Below are 19,907 nucleotides of genomic sequence, written 5' to 3'. Positions count from 1 at the left end.
CCCATCGTTTCATGGGAAATAGATGGGGAAACAGTGGAAACAGTGGCAGACTTCATTTTTGGGGGCTCCAAAATCACTGCAGATAGTGATTGCAGCCATGAAATTAAAAGACACTTACTCCTTGGAATGAAAGTTATGACCAACCTAGACAGCATATTCAAAAGCGGAGACATTACTTTGCTGACAAAGGTCCATCTAGTCAAGGCTATGGTTTTTCCTGTGGTCATGTATGGATGTGAGAGTTGGACTGTGAAGAAAGCTGAGTGCCGAAGAATTGATGCTTTTGAACGGTGGTGTTGGAGAAGACTCTTGAGAGTCCCTTGGACTGCAAGGAGATCCAACCAGTCCATTCTGAAGGAGATCAGCCCTGGGATTTCTTTGGAGGGAATGATGCTGAAGCTGAAACTCCAGTCCTTTGGCCACCTCATGCGAAGAGTTGACTCACTGGAAAAGACTCTGATGCTGGGAGGGATTGGGGGCAGGAGGAGAAGGGGACGACAGAGGATGAGATGGCTGGATGGCATCACCAGCTCAATGAACGTGAGTCTGAGTGAACTCCGGGAGTTAGTGATGGACAGGGAGGCCTGGCGTGCTGCAATTCATGGGGTCGCAAAGAGTCGGACATGACTGAGCAACTGAACTGAACTGAAGATTAAATGAGGTTTTAAGAGTGAGGCCTTATCTAACAGGACTGGTGTCTTTATAAGAAGAGGAAAGACTCCAAGACAAAGGGCCATGTGAGGACACAGAGAGAGACAGCTCTCTACAAGTTTAGGAGAGAGGCCTTGGGTGAAACCAAATCTGCCAATACTTTGATATAGGACTTCCCGCTGGAAGGAATAAGTGGGAGAAATAAATGTTGTTTAAGCTACCCAGTCTTGGTATTTTGCTTTGGCAGCTCAATAAAGACCCAAATCTATCTATCTAGTTATGGTTTTTTCTCCTGGATATGAACTCTCATATCTGCATTTAACCACACAGATAATAAACATCCCAGATATAACATGGCAAACACAAGCCTTGAGTCACATTCCTCCAACCACACTGCTCCTTCTCTAGTGGCCTTATAGCCATCTAGTAGCACTAGCTAAATACCTTGAAGTTATTCCTGATTCACTACATCACAAGTTAACTCCAAACATTTTCCAAATATATCCTCTCTATTCCAACTTTAGCGCTTCTTATCACTCCAAGCCTAAAATTATCTCTCTCCAGACTTGTGCTGTTCAATAGAATTTTCTCTGATGGTAAAAATGTTCTGTAATCTATGCTGCCACTAGATATGGCTATTAAACACTTGAAATGTGGCTGGTGCAACTGAGGAACTGAATTTATTTAAATTAAATAGTCATATGTGATTAGTGGCTACAGAATTAGATAACAGAGCTCTAGATTAATGTAATAACCTTCTAACAAGCCTCTCTGCCATTACTCTTGCACACATACAATCCATTTTCCTTAAAGCAGTCAGAGTGGTATCAGAATGTATACCAGACCACGTCACTCTCTGCTTTAAACTCTCCCACAGTTTCCCGTAACATTTACGTTTAAATCCAAACTCTTCACCTGAGTTGCCTGTGTAGCTCTGGAAGACCACAGTGTATCACTCTGCCCCCGATTCAGACAGCAGACACTATTTGGTTCCTTGAACAAATAAAGTAAGGCTTCATTCTTGCTTTAGACTAACTTTTCTTAATGCAAAGTGTTCTCTTATAAAAGATATTAATATAGCTGCTTGCTTCCTGTCATTCAAATCTCAGCTTAAAGACATCTCCGTGGACAACTTCTTTAATCATCTAAGCTAAAATAGACCATTTGGTTATGACCTAAAACAAATCCTTTATGATTATACAGTGGAAGTAACAAATAGATTCAAGGGATTAGATCTGATAGACAGAGTGTCTGAAGAACTATGGATGGAGGTTTGTGACCCTGTACAGGAGGCAGTGGTCAAGATCATTCCCAAGAAAAAGAAATGCAAAAAGGTAAAATGGTTGTCTGAGGAGGCCTTACAAAAGGCTGAGAAAAGAAAAGATGCAAAAGGTAAAGAAGAAAAGGAAAGATATATCCATCGGAAGGCAAAGTTTCAAAGAATAGCAAGGAGAGATAAGAAAGCCTTCCTCAGTAATCAGTGCAAAGAAATAGAGGAAAACAATACAATGGGAAAGACTAGAGATTTCTTCAAGAAAATTACAGATACCAAGGGAACATTTCATGCAAAGATGGGCACAATAAAGGACAGAAGTGGTTACGGACCTAACAGAAGCAGAATAGAAGAGGTACCAAGAATATACAGAAGAACTATACAAAAAAGATCTTCATGACCCAGATAACCAGGATCACTCACCTAGAGCCAGACATCCTGGAATGTGAAGTCAAGTGGGCCTTAGAAAGCATCACTACGAACAAAGCTAGTGGAGGTGATGGAATTCCAAATGAGCTACTTCAAATCCTAAAAGATGATGCAGTGAAAGTGCTGCACTCAATATGCCAGCAAATTTGGAAAACTCAGCAGTGGCCACAGGACTGGAAAAGGTCTGTTTTCATTCCAGTCCCAAAGAAAGGCAATGCCAAAAAATGCTCAAATTACCACACAATTGCACTCGCAACCCACTCCAGTGTTCTTGCCTTGAAAATCCCAGGGACAGGGGAGCCTGGTGGGCTGCCGTGTATGGGGTCGCACAGAGTCGGATACGACTGAAGCAACTTAGCAGCAGCAGCAGCAGCACACACTAGCAAAGTAATGCTCAAAATTCTCCAAGCCAAGTTTCAACAGTACATGAACTGTAAACTTCCAGATGTTCAAGCTGGATTTAGAAAAAGCAGGGGAACCAGAGATCAAATTGCCAACACTCGTTGGATCATCAAAAAAGCAAGAGAATTCCAGAAAAACATCTACTTCTGCTTTACTGACTATGCCAAAGCCTTTGACTGCAGATCACAAGAAACTGGAAATTTCTGAAAGAGATGGGAATACCAGACCACCTGACCTGCCTCCTGAGAAATCTGTATGCAGGTCAGGAAGCAACAGTTAGAACTGGACATGGAACAACAGACTGGTTCCAAACAGGAAAAGGAGTATGTCAAGGCTGTATGTTGTGACCCTGCTTATTTAACTTATACAAAGAGTACATCATGAGAAATGCTGGGCTATAGGAAGCACAAGCTGGAATCAAGATTGCCAGGAAAAATATCAATAACCTCAGATATGCAGATAACACCACCCTTATGGTACAAAGTCAAGAACTAAAAAGCCTCTTGATGAAAGTGAAAGAGGAGAGGGAAAAACTTGGCTTAAAACTCAACATTCAGAAAACTAAGATCATGGCATCCAGTCCCAACACTTTGTGGCAAAGAGATGGGAAATAATGGAAGCAGTGAGAGACTTTATTTTCTTGGGCTCTAAAATTACTGCAGATGGTGACTGCAGCCATGAAAATAAAAGACTCTTGCTCCTTGGAAGATATGTTATGACCAACCTAGACAACATATTAAAAAGCAGAGACATTACTTTGCCAACAAAGGTCTGTCTAGTCAAAGCTATGGTTTTTCCATAGCTATGGTAGTCATGTATGGATGTGAGAGTTGGGCTATAAAGAATGCTGAGTGCTGAAAAATTGATGCTTTTGAATTATGGTGTTGGAGAAGACTCGAGAATAACTTGGATTGCAAGGAGATCCAACTAGTCCATCCTAAAGGAAATCAGTCCTGAATATTCATTGGAAGGACTGATGTTGAAGATGAAACTCCAATACTTTGGCCATCTGAGGTGAAGAACTGACTCATTTGAAAAGACCCTGATGCTGGGAAAGATTGAGGGCAGGAGGAGAAGGGGACGACAGAAGATGACATGGTTGGATGGCATCACCGACTCTATGGACATGAGTTTGAGTAAGCTCCAGGAGTTGGTGATGGACAGAGAAGCCTGGCGTGCTGCAGTCTATGGCATGCTACAAAGGGTCAGACAGAATTCACTGACTGTACTGAACTGAAATGAAGCTAAAAATAGCCATCCAGGAGAATTACACTTTGAGTAAGATGGAATAAGAAGGAAAGAATTATACTCTTCACCTGAAATAAGTATAGAAAAACAACTGCAGTATATGAAATAAGTTTTCAACATACTGGACCACCAAGCAGTAAAGGAAAGTGATGTCTGAATATCTGAAAACAAATGAGGTAAACCCTACTTAAAAGCTTCCTTGGTAGCTCAGTAGTAAAGAACCCACCTGTTAATGCAGGAGACACGGGTTTGATCCCTGGGTCTGGAAGATCTCCTAGAGAAGGAAATGGTAACCCATTCTAGTATTCCTGCCTGGGAAATCCCATGGACAGAGGAGCCTGGTGGGCTATAGTCCATGGGGTCTCAGAGAGTCAGACATAATGAAGAGACTAAACAACAAGCCCTACAAAAGCTCCATCTTAATGCCTGGAGATACTGTCCAGGCCCAACACAGTCCTAGATTTGAGGGGAATTAAGCTAAAAATTCAGGGAGAAAGAATTCCCAGAACAGAGTACCAGAGAGGAGAGAGCTGCACAGAGAGAAAACACTGGAGATCTGCAGAGTGTCTCCCTTAAATCCCCAGCTTGGTACTGATAAATACATGTGTTCAATGAAGAAACTGTGAGGTTAAGGAAAGAACCACAAGGAATGATTACAGAGAACGGTACTGGGAATCTATACAGGGCTGAGAATAGTACCTGTTCCCACCAACCAGACCATGAAAGCTCAGGATTCGTGGAGGTACCGAGTAGAATGCAAAGAAGGGTCTTGCTTCAGTAGTAGGAAATAATTAGCCCTAGTCTGAACACTGCTCTAATCCTACATTAAAAACAAACAAACAAACAAAAAACCTAAAAGACCTGAACAAACTATTTCCAAGTAACTTAACCTCATCCTAGAAGCAAAGTAAAGAACATTTACAAGAATGCAGATCTTCCTCAACTTACATTGGGGTTGTGTGTAGGGGTCACATTCTGATAAATCCATCATAAACTGAAAATACCGTAAGTCAAAAATGCATTTAATACACCTAATCTATCAAAAAATCATAGCTTAGCCTCAGTTCAGTTCAGTTCAGATCAGTCGCTCAGTCATGTCAGACTCTTTGCGACCCCATGAATTGCAGCACGCCAGGCCTCCCTGTCCATCACCATCTCCCAGAGTTCACTCAAACTCACGTCCATCGAGTCAGTGATACCATCCAGCCATCTCATCCCCTTTTCCTCCTGCCCCCAATCCCTCCCAGCATCAGAGTCTTTTCCAATGAGTCACCTCTTTGCATGAGGTGGCCAAAGTACTGGAGCTTAGCCTAGCCTACCTTAAATGTGCTCAGAACACTTACATTAGCCTACAGTTGCGCAAAATCATCTAACACAAGGCTTATTTTTTAATAAAATATTGAATATCTCAGAGGATGAGATGGCTAGATGGCATCACCGACTCAATGCACGTGAGTTTGGGTGAACTCTGGAATTTGGTGATGGACAGGGAGGCCTGGCATGCTGCGATTCATGGGGGCCGCAACAAGTTGGACATGACTGAGCGACTGAACTGAACTGATGGAATATCTCAAATAATTTATTGAATATTACACTAAAAGTGAAAAACAAAATGGTTCCAAGTACCAGATATTTATCTTAGTGATTAGATGACTGCCTAAGACGAATGACTCACTGCTACTGCCCAGCATCACAGGAGTATGATACCAGATATGGCCAGCCAAGGAAAAGGTCAAAATTCAAAGAACAGTTTCTACTACATGTATATTGCTTTTGCACCATTGTAAAGTCATAAGTCAGACCATCATAAGTTAGGAATCATCTATACAAAAGTAGCCAGCACCCAACAAAGTAAAGCTTACAATGTCTAGGATCCAATAAGAAAATACCAGGTATCTAAAACCAGGAAGATGCTACCCATAATGACATGATATAACAATCAAAATTGACTCAGAACTGACATATACATGAGAATTAGCAAACAAGGAGATCAACACAGTTATAATATACATGTACCTTATGTTCAAAAAGCTAAAAACAAAAAAGATATTTTTAAAAAACACCCACATGATAGTACTACAGATGAAAACTAAGATGAATGTATAAGCTAAAAAAATACCTAAATGGGACTAAGAGCAATTTTAACTTTGTAAAAGAAAGGATTAGTGAACTTTAAGATATAGGAAGAGCAAGTATCACGACTTAGCGAATGAACAACAACAAGGTGAAAAGAAGAAAATTTTTAAAAATGAATAATGCATGAGTGAGCCTAATAAAAGTTTAAATGGAGTTCCTGTAAAGGAAACAGTGGAACACAAAAATATTTGAAGAAATAATGTCAAAATTTCCAAATCTGACAAAAACTATAAACATAACTAGACAAGCACAACCATTAAAAAATATACACGCACAAACATAAGAAACATGAAGAAAGCTACACAAAGGTACATCATAATCAAATGATCAACAGAAAGTTTTAAGAGCAGCCATAGAAAGTAAAAAAAAAAAAAAACACAGAGGAACCAAGATAAGGGTAAGATCACATTTAAACATCAGAACAGAATTCTATACCTGACCTCAGGTTTAACCTTAGGGGACTAGAGAAAGAGGTGAAACTGAAAGTAGAAAGGAGTAATAAATATCAGAGCAGAAATCAATAAAATAGAAAATAAATAAAACCAAAAAAAATGTTGAGATCAATAAAATTAACAAAATGCTAATTCGATTGATCAGAAAAAAAACAGAAGACAGTAATATCAAGAATGAGAAACCCAGATACTGGTTCTACAGATACTGAAAAGCTAATAAGGAAATTAACTTTATGCTAGTAAATGGACAAACTTTTTAAAAGACTCAAATGACCAAATCTTGTGCAAGAAGAAATAGACAACTTGAAAATTCTACATCGATTAAAGATTTTAATTTGTAGCTAAAAACCTTACCAGGCCTAGAAAAGGAAACTCCAAGCCTAGATGGTTTCACTGGTGAATTATACCAAACCAGTGGGGAAAAAAAAATAAAAAGAACCAATTCTACAAAAACTTTTCAAGAAATGAAGCCAGCATTATCCTGCATCAAAATGAAGCAAGGGATATTACTAGAAAACTACAGACCAATACACCTCATGAACACAGATGCAGAAATTCCAAATAAAATTTCAGTGAACCAAACCCAACAACATATAAAAAGTAGAACACAACATACAAGAGCGAGATTTATTCCAGCATGCAGAGTTAGTTTAATGTTGAAAAAACAATCAAGTAATTCACCTTTAACAATAAACTAAAAAAGAAAAGAAAAGAAAAAAAAAAACAGCAGTCATATGAATAGATGCAGGGAAAAAAAGACAAAATCTAAAATCCGTTCCTAATAAAATCCCCCAGAAATCAAGCAATAGAAGGAAAGTTCCTCATCCTCATAAAGGGCATCTATGAAAAACCTATATCTAACATTATACTTAATTGGTGAAGACTGAATGTTTGAAGGTCCATTCTCAACATATCTGTTCAACACTGTATTAGAGGTTCTACCCAGCAGAATTAGACAAGAAAAAATAAAAAGTATCCAGATGGGAAAGAAAAAAAGTAAAACATACTTTACTTGTAAAGAACATAACTATATTTAGAAAATCCAATTCAATCTACAAAACATCTACTAGAACTAATAAGTGAATCTATCATTGCAGGATATGAAGTGGTAGTGGTGGTGTAGTCACTAAGTCGTATCTGACTCTTGCGGCCTCATGGACTGGAGCCTTCCAGGCGCCTCTGTCCATGGAGATACTCTAGACAAGAATACTGGAGTGGGCTGCCTTTTCCTTCTCCCAGGATACAAACTACAAAAGTCATTTTCTACATATTGATAACTAACAATCACAACTAGATTTTTTAAATATCATTTATAATATCATTGAACAATATTAAATTCTTAAGGAAAAATCTGACAAAGGATGTATACAAAATTGAAAACTACAAAATTTGGCTTCAAGAAATTAAAGAAGATCTAAATAAATGGAAAGATATACCTTGCTCACAAGTTTAAAGACTCAATATTGTTAAGATGTCAATTCTCCCTAAATTGATAGATCCTAGACAAGCCAATGGATGGAGGAGCCTGGTGGGCTGCAGTCCATGGGGTCGCTAAGAGTCAGACATGACTGAGCGACTTCCCTTTCACTTTTCACTTTCATGCATTGGAGAAGGAAATGGCGACCCACTCCAGTGTTCTTGCCTGGAGAATCCCAGGGACGGGGGAGCCTGGTGGGCTGCCGTCTATGGGGTCACACAGGGTCGGACACAACTGAAGCAACTTAGCAGCAGCAGCAGCAGACAAGCCAAATAAAAATTCTAATAGGTTTTCTTGTTCAAACTTACAAAATCATTCTGTTAGGTAGTTAGAATAGGAAACAGGAGTCCAAAATGGAGGTGGCTAAAAGACAAGGAAGGGAAAAGCCCACGAAAATAGAACAAAGGAAGGTCAAAGGAAGGTCCGAGGACCAGAGTGAGGGCCTCAGGTAGAACAAACAGCACTCCTGGCTAGCCCAATTTACATAGGGCAGGCCCAGGGGGAGGAAAAAACATATAAAAGGAGGAGCCAAAGGGCTAGGTCTCTCTCTCTCTCTCCCCCGCGCACTGACGCATTCCCCAACTCTTTTCTCTTCGTGTCTTCCGGTCGGCATGCCCTCACGCCTCGAGGATGGATTTTCCTGCTATTTTCTAAATAAAATAGAGCTGTAACACGGAGCTATAACACTGATCTGTCTAAGAGCAATAACACAGTCTGTTCAAGACCCAAGAGCTGTGACATGCCGAGGGCTTTAATGTCCATCACTCCAAATCTTTGTTGTGATGAGACAGAACCAAGGAGAATACATTTGCCTGACAACTCTAAAATTCATACAGAAATACAAATGATCTGTATAGCCAAAACAATTTGGGAGGGGAAAAAACAGAACAAAATTAGAGGATTATCATTACTTGATCAGGACTTACTGTAAAGCAACAGTAATCAAAACAGCAGGGCATTAGCACCATGATTGGCACTTACAAAGGCATAATGGCAATCAGCGGAGAAACAGCAGCTTTTTCCAAAAAATAATGTGGGAATGATTTAATCTCCATAAGCAAATATAAGCTTTGATCTATACCTTTGACCTAAACTTTGATCTATACCTTTGACCCACACCTCACACCACATAAAAAGTTAATTTCAAATTAAGACTAGATCTGAATGCAAGAATATTTCCTCTAATAATTTTTTATCTAAAATTAAATATATGTACAGCAGAACTTAGCACAGCATTGTAAATCAAGTACACTTCAATAAGAATAAATAAATCAACTACAATGTGCCAGTGTTTCCAGTTAAATATGCTTGCTTTTCTGTTTTCAGATAAACCTGTGAGCTAATATAAACTCTCAGGTATCTTCCTATAATAATTTTGTTTTAAAAGTTCTTTCTTTGCTGTAGCTCACACAAAATTCCATCGATTCTTTCAATAACAATGTAATTTGAAAAGTATCAAAATCTGATCATTCTAAAAGTAATCATTGTGGTGGTTTTTGTTTTAGTTTACCTATTGCTGTTTCTGGCATCGCAAAAACAGACTTTTCAGTAGCCACTCGGAATTGCCCATGAACTGAGACGCCGACTCCCTAGGAAAAAGGCAAAAAATCACTTAAAAATAATGTGGGGGTAAAAAAAAAAAAAAATTAAACTCTCACATTTATAAACATTAAAAGCCAAGTAAATTATCCATATATATTATATATAAAGATACATAATATGCATTATCTATAACACCTCATAAAGCATATCTTTAAAGGAAATTTCAGGAGACAGATGAGAGGGAAAACCTAAACCGCACAATTTCAGAACTTACTAAGCAAAAAGATACATGGGTATCCCTGATATATGGAACAGATTTGTTTTAGCAGCAAGCCACCTTTCATCAGTGTCCTGTGTTCTACTTCATATCCTCTCCCCCAATTCCTTCTCATTTCAAATCAGACTCAGCATTACAGAGTACTGACTATTCGCAGAACCACTGGCTGTTCTCAGTGGGACGAATCATCAAAAAAGCATAACCAAGCTCTTCTAGCAAATTTCAGTGTCCTTAAATAGAATATTCACACATTTTATTTATTCACATTATTTCATCAAATAAAATTAGCAACATTCTTCTCAGACATACCACTTAGGAACTGTTTAACTCTTAAAACTGATTAGTATGCAAAAGTTTTACAAAATAAAAAGATTTGGCTGAAATTCTTTTCTGATTTTATAAACACACTGAAAAGGACAAACTTAAGAGACATCTCTGGAATAAACAGACATATTTGAATAAAATAAGAGGTACACATGTGATTACAAAGAATTCAAGTTTGTATCAATGCTCACATTGTGACATACATCTCCTATGTTATGTTCTTTTCACAATACTCAAAACATCTACTTATTCTTAATCCTTCTGAACCTGTGAATTCTATCTTTGGCTTCCCTCGTGGCTCAGATGGTAAAGTATCTGCCTGCAGTGTGGGAGACCTGGGAACAGCTACCCACTCCAGTATTCTGGCCTGGAGAAGTCCATGGAGAGTGGAGCCTGGCAGGCTACGGTTCATGGGGTCACAAAGAGTGGGACATGAGTGAAACGAATTGGCACGCACACATGCATGAGTTTTATTAATAATTTTTTGTATTATTGTAAGAACCCTTGCCTCACATTCTACTCTGCAATTTTGTTTATTACAATGTTTTCGTTGTCATTCGGTCACTCAGTCGTGTCCAACTCTTTGCAACCCCATGGACTGCAGCACGTCAGGCTTCCCTGTCCTTCACTATCTCACAGGATTTGTTCAGACTCATGTTCATTAAGTTGATGATGCCATTTAACCATCTCATCTTCTGTCATCCCGTTCTCCTCTGCCCTCAATCTTTCCCAGCACCAGGGTCTTTTCCAACGAGTCGGCTCTTTGCATCAGGTGACCAAAGTGTTGGAGCTTCAGCTTCAGCATCAGTCCTCCCAATGAATATTCAGGACTGATTTCCTTTAGGATTTACTGGTTTGATCTCCTTGCTGTCCAAGGGATTTTCAAGAGTCTTCTCCAGCACCACAGTTTGAAAGCATCAATTCTTCAGCGCTCAGCTTTCTTTATGGTCCAACTCTCACATCCATACATGACTACTGGAAAAAACACAGCTTTGACTATACAGACCTTTGTCGACAAAGTGAACTCTCTGCTTTTCAATATGCTGTCTAGGTTTGTCATAGCTTTTCTTCCAAGGAGCAAGCATCTTTTAATTTCATGGCTGTAGTCACCATCTGCAGTGATTCTGGAGCCCAAGAAAATAAAGTCTGTCACTATTTCCATTCTTTCCCCATCTATTTGCCATGAAGTGATGGAACTAGATGCCATGACCTTAGTTTTCTGAATACTGAGTTTTAAGCCAGGTTTTTCACTCTCCTCTTTCACCCTCATAAAGGGGCTCTTTAGTTCCTCTTAACTTTCTGCCATGAAGGTGATATCATCTGCATACCTGAGGTTATTCATATTTCTCCCCACAATCCTGACTCCAGCTTGTGAGTCATCCAGCCCAGCATTTCGTATGATGTACTCTGCATATAAGTTAAATAATCAGGGTGACAGTATACAGCCTTGACATTCTCTTTCCCCAATTTTGAACCAGTTCGTTGTTTCACATCTGGTTCTAACTGTTGCTTTTTGACCTGCATACAGATTCCTCAGGAGGCAGGTAAGGTGCTCCAGTATTCCAATCTCTTTAAGAATTTTCCACAGTTTGTTGTGATCCACACAGTCAAAGGCTTTGGCATAGTCAATAAAGCAAAGGAGATATTTTTCTGGAATTCTCCTGCTTTTCCGATGATCCCACAGACGTTGACAATTTGATCTCTGGTTCCTCTGCCTTTTCTAAATCCAGCTTGAACATCTGGAAGTTCTCTGTTCATGTATTATTGAAACCTAGATTGGAGAATTTTGAGCATTACTTTACTAGTATGTGAGATGAGTCCAATTGTGTGGTAGTTTGAACATTCTTTGGCATTGCCTTTCTTTGGGATTGGAATGAAAACTGACCTTTTCCAGTCCTGTGGCCACTGCTGAGTTTTCCAAATTTGCTGGCATATTGAGTGCACTTTCACAGCATCATTTTTTAGGATCTGAAATAGCTCAGCTGGAATCCCACCACCTCCACTAGCTTTGTTCGTAGCAATGCTTCCTAAGGCCCACTTAGGGCTTGTTCTTGCCTGCAGAATTCTAGGGACAGAGGAGCCTGGTGAGCTATAGTCCAAGGGGTTGCAAAGAGTCTTACGTAACTGAGAGACTAATACTTTCACTTGTTATTGAAAACTAGCTTAATTCCTTTGGGGCCAGAGAACAGCCTGTCAGATTAAGCCTTTGAAATATAATGAGACTAATTCTAGGGCCAATTTTGGTAAATGCTCCATGCACACATGAAATGAACATGAAAGTTATTGAATACATATTAACTGGATCAAGTTCACTGAACAATGTTCAAATCATGTGCTTGCATGTAAAATGATCGTATACACATATATATATATACTGTGTATGTCTGTTTCATCTGTTATTGAAATTAGTATATTCAAAACTTCTCCTAGGATTGTGATTTTGTCTATTTCTCCTTTAAGGACTTTCCAATTTTTTGAAAGACCACACATTTTTAAATGTTTGAAAATATCACACCACTAGAGTTATCTTAAGAGGCAGAGGCTTGTTCCCACTGTTTCTCAGAGTCATATGTTACAAAACTCATTAAGTAATTCTGTTCTGCTTCATTGCTAGAAACAGTTTTACACAATACTTATAAAATATCTTTCTATAGTTGATTATAATCAATAAGATTACTTTCAGAATGTGATCTCACTGATCTTAAGGAGAGAGGCTGAACAATTTTCAATGAACTGAACTAAGTCCTACCTGCTGAGAGAAAAAGAACTGAAATTTAGGGCTTGCTGAATTGAGCCCCCAAATGTTACACATTATGAGTTACAGTGGCCTGGATTCAAATAATCCTTCACACGAAGTGAAGATCAGCTTCAAAGCCTCTCATTCCTGACTGAATTGAGATGATCTGGGATGCTACAGCCCTTAGCCTAAATACTACTAGATACAAAGGTCAGGAGATTATATCTTAGGGCTCAAATAATACTGAAGTAGAAATAAGTCAATCATAAATAACCAGCACTTGATTAGAAATAATCCAACATAAGACCACATGACTAAAGCCTAATAGAAAAAATACACAATAGAAAGATTCACAGGACATACAAATTTAGATTTGTTATACCTATTTTTATAACTGTGAAATGTCCTTCTAAACCAAGTACAAGTTTTTGCCATAAAATGTACCTTATTTGGGGCTTCCCAGGTGGCACTAGTGGTAAAGAACCCATTTGCCAATATAGGACACAAAAGAGACGTGGGTTCGATCCCCGGGTGAGGAAGATCCCCTGGAGGAGGGCATGGCAACCCACTCCAGTATTCTTGCCTGGAGAATTCCATGAACTGGGGAGCCTGGCAGGCTACAGTCCATGGGGTGGCAAAGAGTCAGACACAACAGAAGCGACTTAGCACACATGCAAGCACATCCCTTATTGGATATAAAAATAACCATTAGCTTTATTCTGTATTGGTATGGTTTCTTTTTCTATTATTTTACATTTAATCTTTCTGGGTCTTATAATTATGATATTGCAAGCATTCTGACATTGCTTTTTAGTTGGATTATTATTAAATAATTTTAATTGCAATACTGTATGAGCATGTGCAGATAAAATGAGTCTGATCCATATTTATAATCTCATATAGAGATACGAATGTGGATAAGCATGAATAACTGAATATATGAATGTAGGCAAACTTGTAACCTACTTTAAGTTTCACATTCTTAAAGGCAAAACTTAGGCAATCTAAAACTTTTTTTAAATTAAGAGACGTAGCCAGGTGAGTTTCCAGACTGTTTAATGACAGGAAAGGCTGGTATAGCTTTAAGGCTTTTAAAGAAGATCTCATTATAATTACTTTAAAAAGCAAAATTTTGTTGTTGTTTAATCACTAAGTTGTGTCCAACTCTTTTGCAATCAACTCTTTTGCAACCCCATGGACTATAGCCCGCCAGGCTCCTGTGTCCTTTGATTTTCTGTGCAGGAATACTGGATTGCCATTTCCTTCTCCAGGGTATCTTCTCAATCCAAGGATCAAACATGCATCTCTCACATTGGCAGGTGGATTCTTTACCAACTGAGCCACCACAGAAGCCCCAAATTAAAGCCTTCAAAATGCAAATCTGTTTATCTGATGCTTTAGAAATAAGCATCACTTCAGTATTTCAATATTGCTATTCTAGACAAAAAAGCAACATTAATTTTTAAAAACTGAAAATTATACAGGTATTTAAAGTTAATTTAATATAGTCAATTGTTCCATGATTTCCACTAAAGATAAGATTAATCCCCCAACACAAAACAAACAAACCACACGTAGAACAATTAGTTTGGTAGCTGAAAAAGAAATGTTCCAGATATTTCGGTATTAAATTTCCTGATTTTGGTGTCCTTATTCCAAGGCAATACATAATGAATAATTTAGAAACAGAGGATTATCATGTCTCCAACATTCTCCCACATGGTTCAGAAACTAAACACATTTCGGAGAGAAGAGAAAATAAAGCAAATGTGGAAATAACAAGGAATGTGGATGAAAGATACATCAGAGTTCTCTGTACTACTTTTGCAACTTTTCTGTAAGTTTACACAATAAACTTACAGAAATAAATAATAATAACAGTAAATGTAAATAATAAATTTTATTTATTTATATAAATAATAAATAAAAATATTATATATAATATATATAATAAATATAATAATAATCACAATAAAACAGTCCTTTTAACCAAAATGAGAATAAAAATAAATGTTCCAGAGTAACCAGCACCAACAACCACAGTAAAGAAAACAACAAAGTCAGAAAGGCAGACAATGGGGTGATGTGACTAATGCTCACAGACTCATGAATTTAAATTATAATCACAGAGAATGAGTAAGCGCCTGTCCAGAACAAACAGTGCATCACAGTATCAGAGAGTATGTGAGGGAGTCTTCTATCACCATCATTCATGATTATAAATGGTGTTTTGAAATTAGATATTTTTGTTAGAAATTCAAATAGATTTTTCATCACACATAATCTCACTATGGTATGTAATATTATAAGTATCATAAGTTTCATAATGCATCTCAGGTCCACATGCTTTAAATTAGCAGCCTACACGGTAAAAACAATGACATTTTATTGTGTGTCACTTCTCACATTAATATTAATGTGTGACACTTCTCACATTAACAGGCTAATACTGCATATTAGTGGTATTAACATAATGACGATGTAACATTAATGTATACTGATAGACTACAGAGATTAGCACCAGACACATTTTTTTATTCTGCTTTGGATGCACATAGTTCATGCTATGTTTAGACAAAACATATTCAATAGAAACAAATAATTGAGGTAGAAATATTTAACTTATTTATGAATTAACAGTCTAACATCCTTGAAGGTACAGTTCTGCTTTAAACGAAAAACAGAGATGTGAAAGTTGCTAAGAGAATAAATCTTAAAAGTCTTCATCATAAGAAAAAAACATTTTTTTCAAGTATGTGCAGTGATGAGTATTAACATTGTTTTACAACATATACATACATCAAACTATTATGTTGTACACCTAAAACTAATTATACATCAATTATGTCACAATAAAAAAGCCAGTGAGTAAAATATGAATTTTGGTACATCATACTTTAAAACATAAATTAGAAATAACTCTTACACACACCTCCTAAATTCATACTCAAGGTTTTTACCTCAATAATCACATTCTCCCAATATAACATTATCACATATTATATTTAAACATCTGTATTTGTGACTGCATGGACTGTAGCCTGCAAGGCTCCTCTGTCCATGGGATTCTCCAGGCAAGAATACTGGAGTGGGTTGCCATTTCCTCCTCCAGAGGATCTTTTCCACCCAGGGGTCAAACTCAGGTCTCCTGCATTCCAGGGAGATTCTTCATTGTCTGAGCCACCAGAGAAGCCCCTATATATTTAATAGATGCTTAAAAAGAGAGGCTCTAAGAAACCACTGCCTTATATCATATATTCAAACAAGAAGGGTTATTATAATAGAGGAACTCTTAATAGACCTCAGATTTACCAAAGATTTCTATTAACTCCATAAAACATTAACTAATATCCATATTAATTAGCATCCTGAAAGCTACTCTCTGATATGCCTGATACAGGGCTTCCCTGATAGCTCAGTCGGTAAACAATCTGCATGTAAGGCATGAGACCTGGGTTCAATTCCTGGGTTGGGAAGATCCCCTAGAGAAGGGATAAGGCTACTCACTCCGGTATTCTTGGGCTTCCCTTATGGCTCAGCTGGTAAAGAATCCACCCACAATGCGGGAGACCTGCATTCGATCCCTAGGTTGGGAAGATCCCTTGGAGAAGAAGGGAAAAGTAACTCCAGTATTCTGGCCTGGAGAATTCCATGGACTGTATAATCCATGGGGTCGCAAAGAGTTGGACATGACTGAGCAACTTTCACCTCTCTGATCTTTTGAGTTCAGAGTTTACCAAATAACAGTCATAAATAAATAATTGTTTCATGAGAATCAAATACTCTGGGAAAATATGAAAAAGCTAAGTTACTAAAATAAATTGGTATAGGGCAAAGATAGCAATTATCTCAAGTGACTATTCTTCATAATAATGTTGCTATTGTTATTCTGAAACTATTACACACATTAGGACAAAGCAAATTTGTCACAATGTTATTTTTACTTTTTATTTTATATTGGGAGTATAGCTGGCTAACCATGTTGTGACAGTTTCAGGTGCACAGCTATATAAATGTTACTTTTTTAAAAAACAAGATATTCAACATATACGGGAAGAAAGATACAAATATCAAAGGAATAAGAATCTAAATTTGCATAGGAAGTATTCAATTTAGGGTCTGTTTTCTCTTAAAAACAAAACACATTCTAAGTTCTCTTCAAAAAAGCCTAGAAAACAGTTACAAACATAACGAGTGCCCAGGCTATTACTGGGGTCAGCCTGGTGGCTCAGTGGTAAAGAATCTGCCTGCAATGCAGGGTATCTTCCTGGAGAAGGACATGGCAACCCACTCCAGTATTTGTGCCTGGGAAATCCCAGGGCACAGGAGCCTGGCAGGCTGCAGTCCATGGGGTTGCAAAAGAGCTGGACATGACTTGGTGACTAAACACCAACGAAGAAGAATATTATGGCTATCCATCCTCGGAAAAACAGCTGATTTCTAAGTCTGGTGAATGAAATTTACCAAATGAACCTGGAATATGGTTCTCTACCACAAAGCACATTATCAAAGGTTTCTGGGGGTACAGAAACCAACATGAAGGTTTCCAGGACAAGTCCATCCTTCTGGTTTGCCCCAATCTTCTGGGCTCCCTTTTTTCAATGTCTTTTATAGGCTCCTTGTTCTGCCTCTGGCCAATAAACTTTTGTATTCCATTCTGGACTTATTTTGGCTCTCACTCTATTTCGTCACATTTCCTTGCACAATCTTTTCTACTGACAAATTTTCAATACAAGTATCTCTGCTATAATATAAGTTCCTGAAAAAATCCTCAGGCTCTACAGAACTGGACAGATCTTATAAGAAAAATAGTTTCAGCAGTCTGCCCAAAACCTATGCAGCTTTGTAATCTGAGTGCTAATAGAAAGTCTAAATGGTCCCAGGGACTTGATTAGGACTGCCAGCTCAATATGAATAAAGAATGCCACAGCAAAATTTAAAATGCACAAAAATTAAGTAGAAAGAATGACAATACTTTAATCAGAGCGGGCCTAGAAGATACTGTGACACTGGTTGAAGCGTAGCTATGAGCCAGTGGGACTGCCATTAAACACCAAGTGCCAGGAGTTGGGAGTTCGCCTAATGGAGGAGGTCCCCCCCGCCCCCAGCTACAGGCATTTGTTTCTGTGGGGTTTTTTTTTTTTTTTTAATTTTCTTAAAATACAGACAAGAAAACTTATATTCACAGTGTAATGACTGAGTTACTTAAGTGCTCTTTTCCTGTCTGAAATGAAGTGTTGGTTGCTAAGTCATGTCCGACTCTTTGAGACCCTATGGACTGTAGCCCACCAGGCTCCTCTGTCTGAGGAATTCTCCAGGCAAGACTATTGCAATGGGTTGCCACTTCCTTCTCCAGGGGATCTGCCCTGCCCCAGGGATCAAACCCGGGTCTCCCGCATTGCAGACAGGTTCTTTACCATCTAAACCACCAGGGAAGCTCCACTAGATGATTATATATCTACTGCCATATCCTATCTCTCCTTGCCTAGGAAAAAAAAAGAAAATTGCACTTGAACCAATCTAATTTTTGCATTATCCTATGGGAAATAGATGGGGAAACAGTGGAAACAGTGGCTGACTTTATTTTGGGGGGCTCCAAAATCACTGCAGATGGTGACTGCAGCCATGAACTTAAAAGCCATGAACTTTCCTTGGGAGGAAAGTTATGACCAACCTAGATGGCATATTAAAAAGCAGAGACATTACTTTCCCAATAAAGGTCCATCTAGTCAAGGCCATGGTTTTTCCAGTGGTCATGTATGGATGTGAGAATGGACTGTGAAGAAAGCTGAGTGCCAAAGAATTGATGCTTTTGAACTGTGGTGTTGGAGAAGACTCTTGAGAGTCCCTTGGACTGCAAGGAGATCCAACCAGTCCATCCTAAAGGAGATCAGTCCTGGGTGTTCATTGGAAGGACTGATGTTGAAGCTGAAACTCCAATACTTTGGCCACCTCATGTGAAGAGTTGACTCATTGGAAAAGACCCTGATTCTGGGAGGGATTGGGAGCAGGAGGAGAAGGGGACGACAGAGGATGAGATGGCTGGATGGCATCACCGACTCAATGGACATGAGTTTGAGTAAACTCCAGGAGTTGGTGATTGGACAGGGAGGCCTGGCATGCTGCGATTCGTGGGGTCGCAGAGAGTCAGACACGACTGAGCAACTGAACTGAACTGAATATCATTTTCCCATTACCAATCACTTATGACTTAATTCATGTTGCAGAAGCATACATCATGAAGCATACTGTGCCTGAATCCTCAAGTTACACTTCCTACCTAGGCAGCACCCTGAGCTCCAGACCTGCAGAACTGATGAAACACTGCTGTTCAGACAACATACTCCCACACGGATAAGCCCACAGGCATTTCACCCTGAGCTCCAGACCTACAGAACTGAGGAAACACTGCTGTTCAGACAACATACTCCGACATGGATAAGCCCACAAGCATTTCACACCTAACAAGGCCCAAATTAAATTCATCTCCCTTTACTCTCTCTCCAATCCACTCCCCCGCCATCAGATCAGATCAGTCACTCAGTCGTGTCCAACTCTTTGCGACTTCATGAATTGCAGCACACCAGGCCTCCCTATCCATCACCAACTCCCGGAGTTCACCCAGACCCACGTCCATCGAGTTCAGTGATGCCATCCAGCCATCTCATCCTCTGTCATCCCCTTCTCCTCTTGCCCCCAATCCCTCCCAGCATCAGAGTCTTTTCCAATGAGTCAACTCTTCTCATCAGGTGGCCGAAGTACTGGAGTTTCAGCTTTAGCATCATTCCTTCCAAAGAACACCCAGGGCTGATCTCCTTCAGAATGGAGTGGTTGGATCTCCTTGCAGTCCAAGGGACTCTCAAGAGTCTTCTCCAACACCACAGTCCAAAAGCATCAATTCTTCGGCGCTCAGCCTTCTTCACAGTCCAACTCTCACATCCATACATGACCACTGGAAA

The 19,907-nt window shown here is 38.9% G+C and overlaps 1 protein-coding gene across 2 annotated transcripts in view; it reads right to left on the bottom strand.

The window, feature by feature from the left end:
- The window catches only part of HIBCH (3-hydroxyisobutyryl-CoA hydrolase), a 116,107-nt gene that overhangs the window by 32,216 nt on the left and 63,984 nt on the right, over window positions 1-19,907 (bottom strand). For both annotated transcript variants that reach the window (XM_010862900.1, XM_010862901.1), the window contains one exon: window positions 9,579-9,657. In XM_010862900.1, coding sequence (XP_010861202.1) covers window positions 9,579-9,657 — 79 coding nt within the window. The remainder of the gene's footprint in view (window positions 1-9,578; window positions 9,658-19,907) is intronic.

This window comes from Bison bison, unplaced genomic scaffold (assembly GCF_000754665.1).
Source record: "Bison bison bison isolate TAMUID 2011002044 unplaced genomic scaffold, Bison_UMD1.0 scf7180017864485, whole genome shotgun sequence".
Classification (NCBI taxonomy): Eukaryota; Metazoa; Chordata; class Mammalia; order Artiodactyla; family Bovidae; genus Bison; species Bison bison.
The sequence above is the reverse complement of the archived record's forward strand: the minus strand, read 5'-3'. Positions and strand labels throughout refer to the sequence as shown.